Here is a 17024-nt window from a genome sequence, read left to right as displayed (position 1 = left end):
TTTTCTCCCTTGAACCCCTCACTAACTGCCAGGTACACATTTCACTGTTCCTTTTCTGTTTATAACACTTTGCCATGAGAATGTGAGGTCCTGAGCACGGGATTTTCTGTTCACTGCCTGGCACATAAGTAGGACTTAATAAATCTTTGGGGGATGAGTAAATGAATGAATTTAATTAATTCATTAAAAAAATTTAAGAAATGTTCTTAATGAAGAATGACCTTTGCTACTATGTATTGCTATTGATGTAATGCATTTCATTCTCATTTAATTCTCCCCAAGACTCTATTGGGGGGTGCTATTGTCATATTCATATTTTTGGATGAAGAAATTGAGCCCAGAGAGGTACCTGGGCCACCCTACTCACACGAAGCCAGACTGCTTGTCCCCTACTCCAGTGCTCGTGAACCACTGGGGTGGGGTGGGGGGTGGGGGGGGTGATGTCCCAGCTACAGCCCCTCCTTACCAAAGCAAAGAATTGGATGAAGAAAATTGAGCTGGTCAAAAGAAACATTTTTATGGTATACATACACACACCGGGTCCAGGATGATAGAGCAGGTGTGGGCAGGTGGCAGCTCCTGCTGTCCCCACAGGGTCTGCCCCTCCCCTTGGGTGTCCTGGGACTCTGTGTCCCAGCCCAGGTCCCTCTGGGGCTTGGAGCAAGCCTGGAGGAGCTGGTCAGACATGCAGGCTTCTTCCCAGCGCTGCCTCCCAGCTTTGTCACCTATGGGCAGCCTTTGTCACCTGCCCACAGGGAATAGGGGGAGTAGGGTCAAGGCTACGCGCCGAGTCGTGTTTGCTGAAGTCCGGATGACGCACGGAGGTGGGAGAAGATGACGTCCCTTGCCACAGCAGTTGGCGTAAGCAAGGGCAACCCTGTCCCACCAGCAGCCTGGCCTGGGCGATGAAGGGTTAGTTCGGCTCCTTTCCGACCCGCCCTCCCCCCTCCCCCCAGGTCGCTGGCCCAAAAGCTGCTGCCAATGACCTTGCCTCTCAGTAGGGGTAGGGGGACACGGAGATGAGCAGGACGAAGACACTTTGGTGGCGCGGCGCCATGGCGCGCACAGTGAGCCGATAGAGGCCGGCGCGGGTGAGCGCGCGGCGGGTATAGACCGCGCCTTGGCCCGTGCGCAGAGGCCGCAGAGCGAACGGGCTGCGTGGGTCAGGCTCGAGCACGCTGAGTTTGGTGTGGTTGGTGGGTACGCCGGCCTCGGAGAAGGCAGTCAGGCGGGCCACATCGTGGTGGGCGCGCACGCCCAGGGGCAGCGGCAGCAGCCTGTACTGCAGCGTGGAGGGACCGCCCGTGCTGCAGTCCTGCGAGCAGCGCCGGAAGCACGTCCTGCAGGAGGGACGGATGCACCACTCGGGTTGCCATCCCGCGCTGCCCCGCGTGGCAGAAACCGGAATTCACCCCCCAACCCCCGCAGTTCTCCCACCTGCCTTTGTCTCCTAGCTCCCCCAAATGCCTTCTCTACAAGCGCCGCTGTTAGCCCATTTTAGAGATGAGCAAAGTAAGGCCTAAAGAAGCCACAGACGTGCACTTTCCCATTGGAGCAGATCCCCACAGCAGCCTTTCCCAGCCCACCCCCCAGGACAGGGAGCACACGCAAGGCAGCATAAAACCTGGAGCCTTCCAGGTGACCCCAGAACCTCAGGGCTGAGTCACCTGCTCTGGATTTGCACGCGCTGGGGGTGTGGGGGAGAAGAGCAAAGGGGGCTCAAAGACATATGGGTGCCCCACCCCCACCCACCGCAAAGCCCAGGGCCCAGGATACCCTCCCTAAGCGCTACAGGCCTAGCTCCTCACCAATGTCCCCACGTCTGCATCTTTATGAGGGTCTGTGGCCACAGTGAGTGGTGCGGTGGAAATGTGTTTCTTGTTTATCTGTCTGTGCATGTCTGAGTCCTGGGTTCTGTGTGTTTCTGGGTGGCATTTACGTATCTGTGTGTGTGTTCCTCTGTCCAGGGTTTTGTGTGTATTCATGTGTCCCCATATGTGTACATCTTCCACACCCCAATCCTCTCCCAGGTCTGGCCTCTCTAGGCCCCCAATGCTCCATGCTTCTGCTGACCTATCTCCATGCAGGAAACCATAGTGCCCAGGCAAGCTTATACCCAAGTGGCTGCGTGCAGGTACTCTTCATGAGGGCACACTGCCCTGTGGGCATAGAGGCCCTCGCCTGGACATGGCAGAGTGGGCCCCACTGGTCTTAGGAGGGCTTCTGCCTGAGACATGGACTGGAGGAGGGGTCCAGACACACATGAGCCAGAGTGTAAGCTGCCCAGCTCCCCAAGACAACATGCCACCCTCCCCCAGCCCCAACTCCGCCCTTACCCTGGGCTGGAGCCCTGCCGGTAGGTGGCAGGACATGGTGTATCCACACACTGGTAGCTGCCTCGGGTGTTGAAGCACATCTGGCCGGGCCCACACTCGATGCCATCCTCCTCACACTCGTTGATGTCTGCGAGGGCGAGGTTGGCGAAGAGAAGGGGGGATGTAAAGATGGAACAAAGGGGAAGTGGCGAAGGCAGGACTCAGCGAAGGCATGGCGGTGGGATTACGTGGGAGAGAAATGCCTTCTGAGGATCAGGGAGGTTGGCAGCCCCTCTCCGCTTGTCCCCAGCCAGCCTGACCCATGATGGTCCAGCCAGCAGGCCCCTAGCGCCCCCCTCCCCAGGGTGTGGTGTTGGGCCCCCTGGAGACCTGTGTGCCTGAGCTGGGTGGAGAGCCTGGGAGAGCTGAGGGCTGCCCTTGGAGCCAGAATGCCCATTGCCCGTGGGCAGAATGCCCTCATGCTTGTCTGCCCCAGTGGATAGCCCACTCTTTTCAGAGGACATTCACTGACCCCCACGGCACAGAGTGAGGGATGGAGACAAGCAAGGCGGGCCTGACTCCCACCATCCAGCAGGGGAAGCAGCATGGCCTGCCCAGCCTGGGAACACGTTAGGGAACGCGTGTGTGCTGACTTGTGAGTTAAAAGACTTCACTACCACTACAGCCGCCTTGCTGTGAGCGCTGGCTCTGTGCCCACCCTCCACATGTCTCAGCCGGCAGTTTAGGGGAGGACTATGTTAACTGCATTTCACCAGGAGGCTGAGGCTCACAGAGGTGAAGTGAGTTGCCCAGGGACACACAGCAGAGCGACGGTCAAGCTGCCCACGCAATCTCTTAGCTCCTGCTCGGAATGCGGGGCCCAGTCTGACTGTGGGCATGGGGGTGGGGGTGGGGGTGGTGGTTACTTCACCCCTCTGAGCTCCTCTTCCTGCCCCTCCCTCACAGGAGACGGTGGAGAAAGGACGGGAGAGAGTGGCCTGGGTGAGGGATGCTGCTGCCCGCAAAGCCCTGCCCTGGCCCCTCCAGTGTATGCGCAGCTCACCCTGGCAGTTCTTCCCACTGGGGAGGAGGCGGTAGCCGGTGGGGCAGAGGCACTGGTAGCTGCCCTTGGTGTTCCGGCAGGCATGCTGGCACAGGCTCCGCACGCGGCACTCGTCCAGGTCTGGTCCCGGGCATTTGTGGGGGAGGGGGTGATGGAGACAGAGATACATGCTGAGTCACAGATGCCCAGGTGGCCAGACGCCTGCCTGTGGGGCTCAGGACAGGCCCAGGAAGTCCCTGATTTGAGGGAGCCACCCCTTCTTCCTGCCCTGCCCCACTCAACCCTGGATTTGGGGGTCAGGAGAGTCCTGGGGCTTGGAGAGAGTAGGGAACTCCGCTCTGCTTACTTCACACTCACCAAGGCCTTGGGGGAGACCCTGCTCCCAGCACAGAGCGCACTGTCCAGGCGGGAATGCTGAAGCATGTCAGCCCTTGAGCCTATCGCCCCTTCACCTCTCTGCAGCCAGAGGGCTGTCCACAGGGTCTGGAGTCTGTCCCTAGCCCATCGGCCCCATCCCCACCAGTCTCTGTTCCGCCTCATGTCAACCTGGAACAGACTCCTTCCCTCCTGAAAATCTCCCTCACTCCTGCTTCACCTCTGGGCAGTGTCTGAAGTCAAATGGTTCGGAAAACACTCCATCCCCCTCTTGGAAGCCCCTTGCCCATGTACCAAGACTCCGTGTATCAAGGAAGCAACGCCCACCCTGCCTGCGAGCCCCGGATTTCTGAACACCGAGCGCGGTGCCCACATATCCAGCCCAGGAGCCCGAGACAACATAGTGGGATGTGTCCCCAGTGGGTTGGTGGGGGCTCAGCCTTACCCGTGCAGACTCCGTTCTGCCGGATGAAGCCAGTGGGGCACCAGGCCCGGCTCATGCTGCTCAGGGCTCTGGGGCCCGGTCGGAGGGAGACCCAGGCATGGTAGGAGCCATTGGGGACGGGGGCGCGGGGCTGCAGCCAAGGCACCCAGGGGCCCCGGTGGCTGACAGTGGTCACATTTGGTCCTCTCTGCTCCAGCGGGGTACAGGCCTTGCCATCTCGGAGGAGGGTGTGGCCGGGCGGGCACAGACAGCGGTAGCTGCCCTGGAGGTTGTGGCATTGGTAGGCGCAGGGCCTGGGCAGCTGCAGGCACTCGTTAATATCTGGAAGGAGCAGGGGCCAGGCGGCATGTCGAGGGCTCGCTGCAGCTGGCCGCCTTCCCCAGAATCCAGCTGCCTCACCCGCTGCACGCAGACCTGCCTCCAAGCCTTCCCTCTCCCGGCACACCCCAGCCTCCTCTCCCACTCCAAACTCTATTGCTCAAAGAGGCCTCACCCCCACCCCCAACCCAGCTCAGAGCCTCATCCCAGACCTCAACTGTCCCTCAGACCCCTCCCTTCAGGGTCCTAGTGGGGCTCATCCTACCTCCCAAGCTTCTCTGAGACCCACCCACTTCTCTCCGCCCTCCTTTTGGGCTCCTTGGGAAGGTGACCTTGCAGGGTAGGGGTGAGGTTTGGAGCGGGCAGAGCATGGATCCAGGCCCATGGTGAGCATGCAGTCAGCGCTGGCTGCCCTTTGGTTATTCACAGAATATTGCCCTTGTCATAAACACTCCCTGCCCCTGAGCCAGGGGTGCTGACCAGGGTTCCAACTAGGGGTGGGTGCCCCCATACCTAGGCAGGGCAGGCTGGGGCCCTGGCTCCAGTACCCCCTGGGGCAGCCGCAGTGGTGTCCGCCTGGGGTGTTCTCACAGATCTGGTTGTAGTGACATTCATCCAACTGCTCCAGACACTCATCCACATCTGGGGAGACAGGGGCATGGGCAGGGGCAGGGCTGAGCTCAGAGCCCCTCCCCCAAGGTGCCTCTCCACCTCTGAGCCTCATCCTGCCCCCTTCTCTGATGTCAGTGCCACCAGGTGGAACGCCAATGTTTGCACCACCCCTCCCAATTCTACCAGCTTTGCAGGGTAAAAAGGTTTTGGGTCCAAAAGAAGGAAGGGGCTTTGGAGGCAGAGTCCCAGGTATGGACCGAGCTCTGCCACATCTCTTGGTCCTTGAGCAAGTAACTCTATCTCTCAGCCTCAGTTTCCTCATCTGTAAAGAGGGCTCAGGATGGGATCTTTTCATGGGGTTGTGTTGAGAAAATTGGGTCCCTCATGTAAAGGGTCTAGGAGCCTGGTACATGGGAAGAGCTAAAAAAAACACCAATGAGGATGGAAGGGAGGAGAGAAGGAAGGCAGCAGGCGGGAGAGCCCTCGAGTCAGGAGAGCCCTCGAGTCAGGAGGGCCCTGCAGCCACTAAAGCAGCATGATTGCCTGTCCTGAGCTCAAGTGCCACAATGCGTTTCCCCCTCCACGCATGGCCTCTCTCGGAGGAGTCAGGAAGACCCACGATTGTGAAACCATAGAATATTGGAGCAGGAAGGACCCTACAGGTCACCTATCCAGCGTGGCACCTACCGTGTTCCCCCGAAAATAATACCTAGCCGGTCAAGCAGCTCTAATGCATCTTTCGGAGCAAAAATTAATGTAAGACCCAGTATTATATTATATTATATTATATTATATTATATTATATTATATTATTATATTATATTATATTATATTATATTATATTATATTATATTATATATTATATTATAAAGACCTGATCTTACATTATAGTAAAATAAGACCGGGTCTTACTTATATTAATTTTTGCTCCAAAGCATGCATTAGAGCTGATGGTCTGGCTAGGTCTTATTTCCAGGGAAACACGTAGATTTCATCTCACAGGTCAGCTGCAACCGATTCACAGCGGCTGCTGTGTTGAGAAGGATTCAGGGGCTGTCTCCAGGCTGGGCCACGGCCCAGGAGGGGAAACAAGAGAAGTGGCAGATGTAGCATATGGTTGCCATCCCTGACCTGGTCCACCTGCATCAGACAGACGCCATGCCTGAGGCCCAGAAAGGAGACCCTCGTCAGAGGGACTAAGCTGCCAGCAGCCAGGCCACCAGGGCTCAGACCTCTTGAGGCCAGCGCAGATTCTCTCCCTGGCCTCACTGCACTCCTTCTGTCAAGAGAGTGCCCATTTCCCTGAAGGCCTAGCGTCCTAGTGATGCACAGCACCCCCTCTGCTGAATCCTGCCAACAGCTGGGTTCCCAGGAGTCTGGGCAAGCCCACACTGTGCCCCTGTCACCTTCACAACCAGCCCCATCAGTGGCCACTTGGAAGCCAGGCCCACAGTCAGGGGGGCAGCGAGAGGACCCAAGCAGGTTCACACAGTGCTGTCCCACTGGGCAAAGGCCGTATCCCAGGCACACTCGTCCACATCTGGGGACGACGGGGACAGGGGCTACATGAACGCATGCCCCGAAGCGCCCTCGCCACCTGACACTGGCCCAGCCTCCCCACATGGGTTTTGTCCCTAGGGCCCACCCCTTCTGCTAGCTCTGTCCACCATCTTGGGACCCCCAGAAACACAGAGTCCACCCCAAGGGAGCCGAGGGTGGTATCTAATGTGAGGTTGCAGACAATGACCCATGGGCTCCCAACAGGCGTGGCAGTACCAGGTCCCACTGGTGGGAGTGGAGGGATGCTGACGGGGAGGGGTGGTCAGTGTCTGGACAGTGCCCCAGGGCCAGATTTGTTGTCTAGCAACTCCACTGAGGGGACGTGTAGACCAGTGGGGGCACATGGGTGTCAGCTCACTTCCAACCCCAGTTGACTAGAAATGGCCGCTGAGTGTAGGGAAAGCTTCTGAGGCTGTGCCTGGGCTCGGCGGCTACGCGTGCCATGAGTACATGATGGTCACGCGTATGTCTTTGGAGGTCCCCATCACCCCTCAGTACTTGACCTTTCCCTTCTGTGGCCCTCGTAACAGGAAGTTCCCAGTTGGAACAGGGCATCAGAACCCCCAGGCTGGCATCCAGTGCCCTCAGGAACAGACCGTTCCCTGAGTGTATGTCCCCCATCCAGGGTCCTGCACACACCTGGGCCAGGCCAATGTGTCCCCTCCACTGGGCCCTCCCCCGCCCCCCGCAGTTCCTGTTGTCCCTGGCCAGGACAAAGCCAGCTGGACAGGAGCAGAAGCGGCCAGGTGTGTTATGGCAGGAGTGGGAGCAGGGGCCGGGGCCGCCCGAGCACTCGTCCCTGTCTGGGGGGTGGGGAGAGCTGGTGGTCTGCACGCACAGGACCCTGCCAGCTGGCCTGACAGCTCGTCCATCCCAGGCTGAGAGGCCTCCCTTGTCTATGCCAGGGTGGGGAGAGGGTGCTCACCCAAACAAAACTCTCCCTGGGCGTCCAGCTCGAAGCCTTCCGGGCAGCTGCCTTCATTCTCTTCTGCAAGGCAAAGACAGGCCCTAAGGTCAGAAGACGCCCGGGGACGAAGAGCAGCCCTGGCCATCACCCAGGCTCATCGCTCCTTCCCGCCAGCTTGGCCAGGCTGAGGTCCCCTCCACCACGTGCGCAGCCCCTGTCCTGAGCCTGGCTGGTGCCCAGTGAGTCAGTGAGTCCATTCCCACCCAGCCCAGTGTGTCAGAGGCATTGGCTGTGGGTCACGCCATGAGGGGCTCATGGTGGGCTAGCCAGACCATGGATGGTAGACAGGAGAAATCATAGTGACAAGTACAAAGCAGGGGGACCACACATGTAAAACTGCGCTTCTGAGGATCCAGAGAAGTAAACGTGGCCACCAGCTATGGGTAAAGTGAGGGCATCTGACGGGGGCAGCAAGCCCAAGCCAGGGTGGGGGCAGACTGTTCTGGAGACAGAAAGGTAGTCAGACTGCCTGAATTATCGGAAGGATGGCACCCTTAATAAAGCAGTCACTGGGTGCAGGTTGAGGGTTTCAAAGACAGCACCCTACTCATAACACCCTGTAAGGCAGGCCATGCCATGCCCATATCAGATGGGCACATGGAGGCTCGAGAGGGCCAGGGCTTTGCCCCCAAGGTCTCACGGCCAGGAAGTGGGGCAGCTGGGTTTGAACCAGGGTCTGCCTGACTGCAAAGCTGTGCTTTTACCACTGTCCCATGTTCAATGTTAAAAACATGTTGGCACCTCAAATAACGATAACAGGCATATTTTTAGCACCCATTGGTTGAAAATATATGGCTTGTTCATGCGAGTCTCTAGGGGTTCCAAGAGTGGCTGCCATCCCCCTAGGTGGGGACTCTGGTGCAGGTAACCTTGGGAAGAGGGGGGGTATGAGTCGTCTTGAACATCAGCCTGGGGGACAGGGGTGGAACCTCCCTTTGGGAACCTGCGGAAAAGCTCTGGAGGGTTTGAAGAGGAGTGGCCCAAAGAGCCATGTCCCACTTGGGGTATGGATGCACGGACGGGAGCAAGGAGGTGAGCTGTCTCAGTCCCGAGTCTCCGATCCATGATCAGGGGATGCAGGGGTGGGCTGTCACCTGGGCTTTCAGCGGGGGCAGTGCGGGGTGGAGACAGGAGGGGGCCCTCACCGGCTTGCAGGGCTGTGGTGAGCTGGAAGCGCAGGGCCTCAGCCTCGGGGTCGAAGGCCGAGCTGATAGCGGAGGCCCGCAGGTGCTGCACCAGCTGGGGCTGGGGGCCCCGGGCTGCATCGTACTGGATGCTGTGGTTGCAGCGCAGGGACACCGGAAGGCCGTCTTGCAGGAAGCGCTGCGTGGAGCCCACAAAGAGCCGGCCGGGCCCTGTCTGCACATAGCGCTCCTGGAAATCCTAGAGGACGAGAAGGAGGGGAGAACATCGGGGATGTCAACTTCCCAGTGACCTGGGACTTGGGACCCTCACCCATAGGATGCTGGGGGGTGCGGAGGGAGACCTGGGGGGCCTCTCAGCTCTTCCTCCAGCCAGCTGGGCGGCCTTGGACGGGTCACTGCCCTTTGGCGTTCTCACCTATGGAGTGCGGAGGACAGGTGTCCCCGAGAGGCTGGGCCCAGAGGATCTTCCCACTAATTCTCCCCTAAGTCCAAGGACAAGCCTGCCCCAGCCCCTGCTGGGGTGCCAGGAAGGAAAGTGGGCCTGGCTCCTAAGGGATCGTTGTCGGCAGGACGTCCCAGTCTCTGTCACCCCAGGGCTCACCCCACACCTGCGCTTGAAGATCTGCCTCAGCTAGGCTCTCGGGGACGACGCCATTGATCTCCACGTCGAGGAGCAGGAGGCCATTGGGATCCAGGCCCTGGGCCACCTGGGTCATCGTGAGCAGCTCCCCTGCAATCCATCCCCGTCCAGCCTGGAGTCACCACCAGGGAGAGGCCCTGGGCTCAGGCCCGCCCCACCTGGCCCACCTTGGGGGAGACCCCACTCACCTGTGGCAAACTCCATGTGTGACTCCTGCCGGAAGCTGCCACCCGTCAGCGAGTAGCCGTTCAAGGCGTCTCCACTCTCTCCGGCCAGTGCCCAGTAGATTGGGGCGATGGTGACCACGAGGACCCGCATAAGAGGCCCTGGAGAGGGTGGGGCACAGAGGAGAGGGCGGGGCACAGAGGAGAGGGCGGGGCACAGAGGCCAGGTGAGGGCCGGACGCTGAGGCCGCCAGTCTCCTGCTGAAGGTCCCTCTGTGGCTCCCTGTTACCCCCAGGAGAGCTCAGCCCTTTCCCTCCTCACCCATACTCAGTGCCGAGATTACCTGGACCGGCTATTGGATCAGAACCTGCGAAGTGGTAAAGGCCACTATCTACTTCTTGGAGGAGTTGTGAAAATTAGCAAAATGTGTTTATACAAAGAAATGCATGTAACTTGTTGATATCCAACTCAATTCCACAAATATTGCGGGCTACTGGGCCACTACAGAGCCTGGGACGCAAAGACTGTCACTATATACTCATATGCTGGACCGAGTTGAAAATTAACCAAGTCTCCTGCCTTGCAGACCCCTTCCAGAAGAGCATGGGAGAAGGAGGATTGTTCTAAAACACTGACTTTGAAATAAAGAACTCCAAGTTGCCTTGGACATGGATATTTCAGAATGTCACACAATGCCCAGCCCTCCTCCTGGGGCGGGTGGGCATTGGACTAGGGAAAGGGAAACCCCACTCGCTTGGGGTCCTGACAGTTGAGCTTCTCAGCTCAACTGCGGGCTCTCAGAAGAGAGATGTCGGAGAACTGAGGTTCAGGGGAGCCAGCTGGGCCCCACACATGGGAGCAGAACCTTCTCAACCTCTCCGCGCCTGTTTCCACTAGGCACAGCCTGGCCCACCTGGCTTGGGGCCAGACATTTGTCCACGGTTTCAGCTCCTGCCGCTGGAAGAGGGGGCCACATCTGGGCAGCTTCTTGCTTCATTCACTCTCTGCTGACAGCCAGCTCTGAGTGACCCCCCAGCCCCAGCCAAAGACCCCACACTCTTCACACAGGTCTGTGGTCCAGGACAGCCTTGGAGGAGCTGCTTTTAGGAAAGACCCTGTCAGCACTGCCCTCTCCCTGCTCTGGACCCCCACCAAAGGAAGCAGGGTGCCTTGGGAATGACGAGGCAGCAGGCTCCATTACGACAGGGTCTGCAACATCCCTCCAGAACATTTCATCTGCTTAGGACATGCTATTTTGTGAATCTGTCTGCAAGCGGACATTTCTTGGTTCTCTGGGCCTTGCAGCTCATTTTACTTTCTCTGTCTCTCCCTTCCGTCCCCTCGTGCCCACATCCCTTAATCATTACTGGTGATGCCTTCACTTTTCTAACGGTGGAAGAAAACCTCACATAGCAGCCTGTGGCTTCAAGTTCATGACCTGACCTACGTTCACACAGTCTGATCATTTCACATGCTCTTGGTCTGACTTTCATGCAGTCATTTTGCTTTGTTAGGGGGTGTGGGGTGGGGAGGAAGTGGCCTGTCCCCAAATTCACTTTGGCTTGGACTTTGCTCTTAGAGGCGGTCGGATTTCCTCTGGGAATCAGGCCAGGAGCAAGCCTCAGAACACAGGTTTTGTCTCCTCCTGGCTCTAGCACGGGTCGGAGGGTCTCCAGAGACAGGAGACTCTGGTCCACTTACCCACGCTCGCAGGGATGTGGCTGATACTGCTTTCGATGGTGGTGACCCCAGAACGTGCCTCCTGTTGCACACTGGTGTTGAGGGTGGCCATGCCAAGTTCCTGGCCATTGATGACCCCAATCACGCTCCCCCGGCTCCCCCGGGGCTCCTCTGGGAGGAAGGAAGAGAACAACAGTGATACTATCCACCTCCTTGCCCTCAGTATAAGCAGGTACTGTCACCCATTTCACAAAGGAGTAATCTGAGGCTCAGAAAGGCGAAGTAACTTGCCCAAGGGCACACAGCTAATGGGTGATGGCACCAGCTTCTAATTCTGGCCCTGCCATCGCCTTCTTGGAAACTTGGGCGAGTCAGGCCCCCAAACCACACTTGAGTTGGCTTATCTATAAAACAAAGAGGTGGGATCACAGGTACGCCAAAAACCTGTTGCGTTCTAAGACACCAGGAGCCCATGATGGCGGGGGCTGCTGGGAGGATGAGGGTTGAGGGGCAGGGCACCAAGCCAGGAATTGAATGCCACCAGCTGAACGACCCCCTTTCCAGCAGTGGCCCTGGGTCCCGCCGCCCTGCAGCTGTCCTGGCTGGGGTGGGCTGGATTTCCAGGAGCCGCCAGGCAGTCTGCAAGCACATGCTCTTGGGCACTAATCAAATGGAGGGCATGGGCTTGGGGGTTGCTTCCTCTGGCTAATGGGCCAGCTGTCTCATTTGGACAGATGGCATTCCAGGGGGCAAGAGACAGAAGCTAGCCTGCCTCTCCGTTCACTGGCTCTCAGGGGAAATTAGCAACAAACTGCCCAGGATCTGTTGAGAAAAATAACATAAAACATTGTACTGCCAGGACCCTAAGTGGGTAAATCAGGGGGCTGGTTAATTTTGGATTCCAGGAAGCAATGTCATTTCCTACAGCCCATAACTGGGGTGTGATGAAATTTGATGCCCATCTGGGATGTCTCTTGTCAATATCTGATGATCTGGGTTTATGGCAGGGACAGGAAAAGGCCACTGAACCTGCCCCTGGCTTTGTAATAAAGGAATGAGAAAGGAATTGGGAGCTGCAGATAAGAAGGCAGCAGCATGGCCCCTGGCAACTTAAGAAGGGGACAAAAAATTGGAGGCCAGGAATGACAAGCCACTGTTGACTTTCTCAGACATGGGGTGACTTGTTTCCCACCAGGTCAGGATGCCCCACCACCAAGGCTGAAGGTAAAGAAGGGCAAGAGATAAGTCCATAGTTAGGGGGCCTCAAAACCTTTACACACCTTCTACCTGGCAGTGCACCTGGAAGGAATTTACCCTACAGAAATATTCAGGCCAGCACACAAAGATATGTGCTACAGCATGGTTTTGGAGCGGGAAGTGGAAAAAACCCTGTTGCATATTTTACAAATCCAACAACAATTAAGTTTTAAAAATGTTCCTATGGAGTGATATGAAACCATTAAAGAAGTATGGACTAGGTTTATTGTCATGGAATGTTGTCTGAGACAGAGTAAGTAAGAATGGCAGGTTGTAAAGACAACCTATACATTCGATCTCATTTGTAAAAAGAAAAATGTGTACCTCTTTACACTAAAAAAAAAAAGTGTAGAAAGATATACCACAAATCATAATTGCCAAAGCTATTTCTGATAATTGAATCATGGGAAATAATTGATAATTAGTTTTTCTTCACAGATTTTTCTAAATGATCTGGCCTTTCTACAATTAACATGCATGAAGTAAAAAATAATTATTTCCATTTAAAAAGTAAGAAGGCCGCTAATGTTTTTAGAGGTGTCCCCCTAAAAAGAGATGCAGAAGCCCTAATCCCTGGACCACAGAATATGATCTTATTTGAAGATTGGGTCTGTACAGAGGTAACTAAGGTACGTGAGGTCAGGAGGGTGGGCCCTAAGCTAATATGATGGGTGTCCTAAAAAGGGGGGAGTTTGGACACACACATGCACACAGGGAATGCCACATGAACATGAAGACAGAGATGAGAGATGACTTTGTAAGCCAAGGAACACCAAACAGCAAACCACCAAAAGCGAGGGGAGAAGCATGGAATCGATTCTCTACCACAGACCTCAGAAGGAACCGACCCTGCCGACACCTTGATCTTAGATTTCCAGCCTCCAGAACCATGAGACAATAAATTGCTGTTGCTTAAGCCACCCAGTCTGTGGTACTTGTTATGGCAGCCACAGGAAATGAACACAGCGGCCATGTTCAGAGCTCTGTGGTTTGGGTTGGGGGCTTTTCAATGGAAGAGGGTAAGAAGTGGTGCCAAGCTCTGCAATGAAGGGAGGATCTACTCAGACCTGCTCCAGAGACAGCATCTGTGGTGGGTGTCAGAGGACCACTGAAGTTCCAGAGTTGCATGTGTTCGTGTTCTAGCCCTGCCTACAGGACAGGAGGAGACGAGGGGCCAGAAAGGGACCCACAGTTGGTTGGCAGTGCATTTCAAATGGGGTTTCAAGTGGCAGAGTGTCAAGTCCCAGTTCTAATTAGTCTCAAGCTGCTGCCTGGAAAAGGGTTCTATGGAGAAGGAATCTGATGTGTGCGGTGATAGATTAGTGACGTCTGCCGTGGACAGGGATGGAGACACAAAGCCACAAATATGGAATATTTACTTCATAGAGGCACAGAAATAATATTCAGTGACTTTCCATTAGTCAGTGTGAGTCACTTTACTGTGGTTTCTCAGGATAATCGTTTTCTCAATTTTAATGTTCGGTCTGACCCAAGGGAGAAGGGAACTGATTGAGGAGACCCGAGATGACAGGGGTTAGTAACAGTAATTAGCACCCACCACAGCCAGGAAAGCTTGGGACAAGCACTAAGCCACAGACTTTTCATAGCAACCTCATGGAGTCCCCTGTTTCACTCTGCCTACTTCACAGGGCTGTGGAGTGTCCAAAGGGAGGACACATATCTGTGCCAGGTAAGCTGGAAGAGCCAGGGTCCCCTGTCCAACACAAGCTGCAAACACTTAGCATCTCAGAGCCTCAGATTCCCAGTGGTATAGAGCAGGGTCAATAAGATGATGATGAATAAGGCCCTCCCAGCTCGTTCATTTGAAGTTTGCGACTCTAAGTAAAGAGAAGACTCAAGGAGCTGGCAGGGCAGTGGGCCAGGTCCCACGCAAACAACACACAAATCCCCATTTTGCAAATGATCCTGCCTCCGTCCAGAAAGGTCTGGGCAGAGCTGCCCCGTACCTCTCACAGCCAGGAAAGCCCGGGCTGTGGCAGAGCCCAGGAGGTTGTGAGCGACGCATTCATATGTGCCTGCGTCCCTAGTCTCCACTCGCTGCAACCACAGGCTCCCATCTGGCAGGGTCTGGAGCCGCCGGCTGGCCTGCAAGGGCTGGCCCGCACGCAGCCATTCCACCGTGGGCACTGGCCGTCCAGTGGCCTGGCACCGCAGGGACACGTCATCCCCGGATCTCACGGTCACATCCTGGGGCTTCACCTGGAACACCGGGCCACCTGTGGGAAGCCCCAGGGCAGTTTTTAGGAACATTTTATTATTTTTATATATTTAAGTGGTACATATTCACTTAGACAAATTACAAAATATAGAGGCAGAAAGGAGATATGTTTGCATGTTCACCAACAGACATGCATAAGAATGTCACCGCATACCTTCCCCTCACTGGAGACTAACCTACCGCGGAATATATAAATACATTTTGGTATAATCTGCATAGTGGAAAAGCACATGGCCACACGCATGAGTAAATGAATTCCACGTACAATCTCCCAAACAATGACATGCACCAGGAGCCTGACACAGAGCATGTATGACAGGATTCCATTTAAGTCCAAGTCAAAGATCATTCGGCCATGCTGAGTGAGTCAAGAGTCAGCAAGGCAGCTTCCCTCAAAAAACAAGCACGACAATTGACAACATTGTCAAAACCAACAGTCCTGGGGCTCTAGAAATCAACTAAAGGGAAACAAATTGAGAACCATTTAACCATGAAGACTTCTGGAAATTTGGGTAAGAGTGGGGTCTTCCTCCCGGGGCTGCTCCGCTCGCCCACCCCACCCCACCTTGGTCATCACAGCAGTTTTGCTCTCACAAGGGACCGACTGGATTTGCAGGAGCGGATGGAAGTGTGTACTCTGAGAAACCAGGGTGTTGTCAGGGAAAGGAGCAGGACCAGTTGGAAGCACACGGGGAACTGGCACCTCTGCCGGCTTGAGGGGGTGGCCCTGGCTGAGGAGACCAGGGGGCCCCCCAGAAACTGAATGAGAACCTGAAAATGAGGGAGCTGTGCACGACCTGAAAATTGCCTGAACTTTTTTTTTTTTTTTTAACATCGAGCATACCTCAAAAAAGTGGTTTGAAAAGCCAATCTTAATGAATATTAAAAGTTTGAAAACAATAATAATTGGTGGCATTTATTGATTGCTTACTACCGTGTTTCCCTTATTTTACTATAAGATCGGGTCTTATAATATAATGTAATATAATATAATATAATATAATATAATATAATATAATATAATATAATATAATATAATATAATAATACTGGGTCTTATATTAATTTTTGCTCCAAAAGACGCATTAGAGCTGATTGTCCGGCTAGGTCTTATTTTCGGGGAAATACGGTATGTGCCAGGCACCGTGTACTAAGCATTTAAGCCTCACAACTTCTTATGACACCTGTTCTATCATTAGGCCTATGATAAAGATAAGAAAACTTAAGTACTACAGAAAAGAATTAAATGATTTGCCTAAGTTCACAGAGCAGATGGCCGATGCAATAACAGTCCCAAGTGGACTGAGTCCGGAACCTGCCCCCTTAACCACAAGGATTGAAGCAAGTGTGGCTCCTTGCTGTGTCAGAGCCTTTGCATTTGCTATTCTTCCTGCTTCAAACAAATTCACCCAGATTGTCACCCGGATGCCTCCTTCTCATCAGTCAGACCTCAACTTAAATGTCACCCCATCAGCAAGGCCTTTCCTGATCACCCCCAAAATTGCCTGAACTGTGAATTACAATCTTGTTTTCTTTGTCTTTAATTTTCAGTGAGTTTCATTGTGATGTGTCTGGGTGCAGACTTCTTGCAGTTTATCTCAGCTGTTTCAGTTTTGCTCAGCTTCTTGAATTTGTAGGCTTATGTCTTTTGTGAAATATTTGGCTAGTCTGAGTCTCAGAGAGTGCTTTGTAAACTATAAGCTGCTGGGCAGATCCAAGAGCTGTTACTATGATCCCAAGGATAGGTTTGAGTTTTGAATAAATGGTCCCCCCAGGCCTGGCTGTTGGCTCCCAGGTGGTCATTAGCCCCGAGCTGACTCCCTTTATACCCTAGGAAACATTGCACAGGACTTCAATTCTGTGTTCTGAATATGTATTTGCAAAAGGATTCCAAGTCCCCACCCCGCCCTGCCTCACTGCCCTCTGTTCTTATCAGATAGCCTGGGTGGCTGCAGCCACAGCTCTCCCCTAAGGGCCCACTTCACACTGTCCCCACGCAGGACCAGGGAGAGGGGAGGGAGACTTACTCTGCAGCATGACCACCAGCACTTTTTCCACTGTACCCAGCTCATTCTCTGCCAGGCACTGGTACTGTCCCGCATCGTCCATCTGCAGGTAGGCATAGGAGGGGGAACTCAGTGCTCAGGAGAGGAGAACGAAGGGGAAGGGAGCAGCTCGGGACAGCTGGACAGAAGGGCGGCTGGAGCAAGACCCAATTCACAGGAAGTGCTCAGAGCCTAAAGC

At 54.9% G+C, this 17024-nt stretch overlaps 1 protein-coding gene across 2 annotated transcripts in view; it reads right to left on the bottom strand.

Moving 5' to 3' along the window:
• Positions 1–492: 492 nt before the first annotated feature.
• The window catches only part of HMCN2 (hemicentin 2), a 136589-nt gene continuing 120057 nt past the window's right edge, over positions 493–17024 (bottom strand). For both annotated transcript variants that reach the window (XM_074331183.1, XM_019728852.2), the window contains exons 85-96: positions 16808–16889; positions 14510–14779; positions 11307–11456; positions 9629–9766; positions 9409–9530; positions 8801–9038; positions 7614–7676; positions 5030–5158; positions 4199–4519; positions 3379–3498; positions 2337–2463; positions 493–1340 (exon numbers count right to left, since the gene is read on the bottom strand). In XM_074331183.1, coding sequence (XP_074187284.1) covers positions 995–1340; positions 2337–2463; positions 3379–3498; positions 4199–4519; positions 5030–5158; positions 7614–7676; positions 8801–9038; positions 9409–9530; positions 9629–9766; positions 11307–11456; positions 14510–14779; positions 16808–16889 — 2106 coding nt within the window. In that variant the 3' untranslated portion in view covers positions 493–994. The remainder of the gene's footprint in view (positions 1341–2336; positions 2464–3378; positions 3499–4198; positions 4520–5029; positions 5159–7613; positions 7677–8800; positions 9039–9408; positions 9531–9628; positions 9767–11306; positions 11457–14509; positions 14780–16807; positions 16890–17024) is intronic.

The sequence above is a fragment of the Rhinolophus sinicus genome, linkage group LG04 (genome assembly GCF_036562045.2).
Source record: "Rhinolophus sinicus isolate RSC01 linkage group LG04, ASM3656204v1, whole genome shotgun sequence".
Lineage (NCBI taxonomy): Eukaryota > Metazoa > Chordata > Mammalia > Chiroptera > Rhinolophidae > Rhinolophus > Rhinolophus sinicus.
The sequence above is the reverse complement of the archived record's forward strand: the minus strand, read 5'-3'. Positions and strand labels throughout refer to the sequence as shown.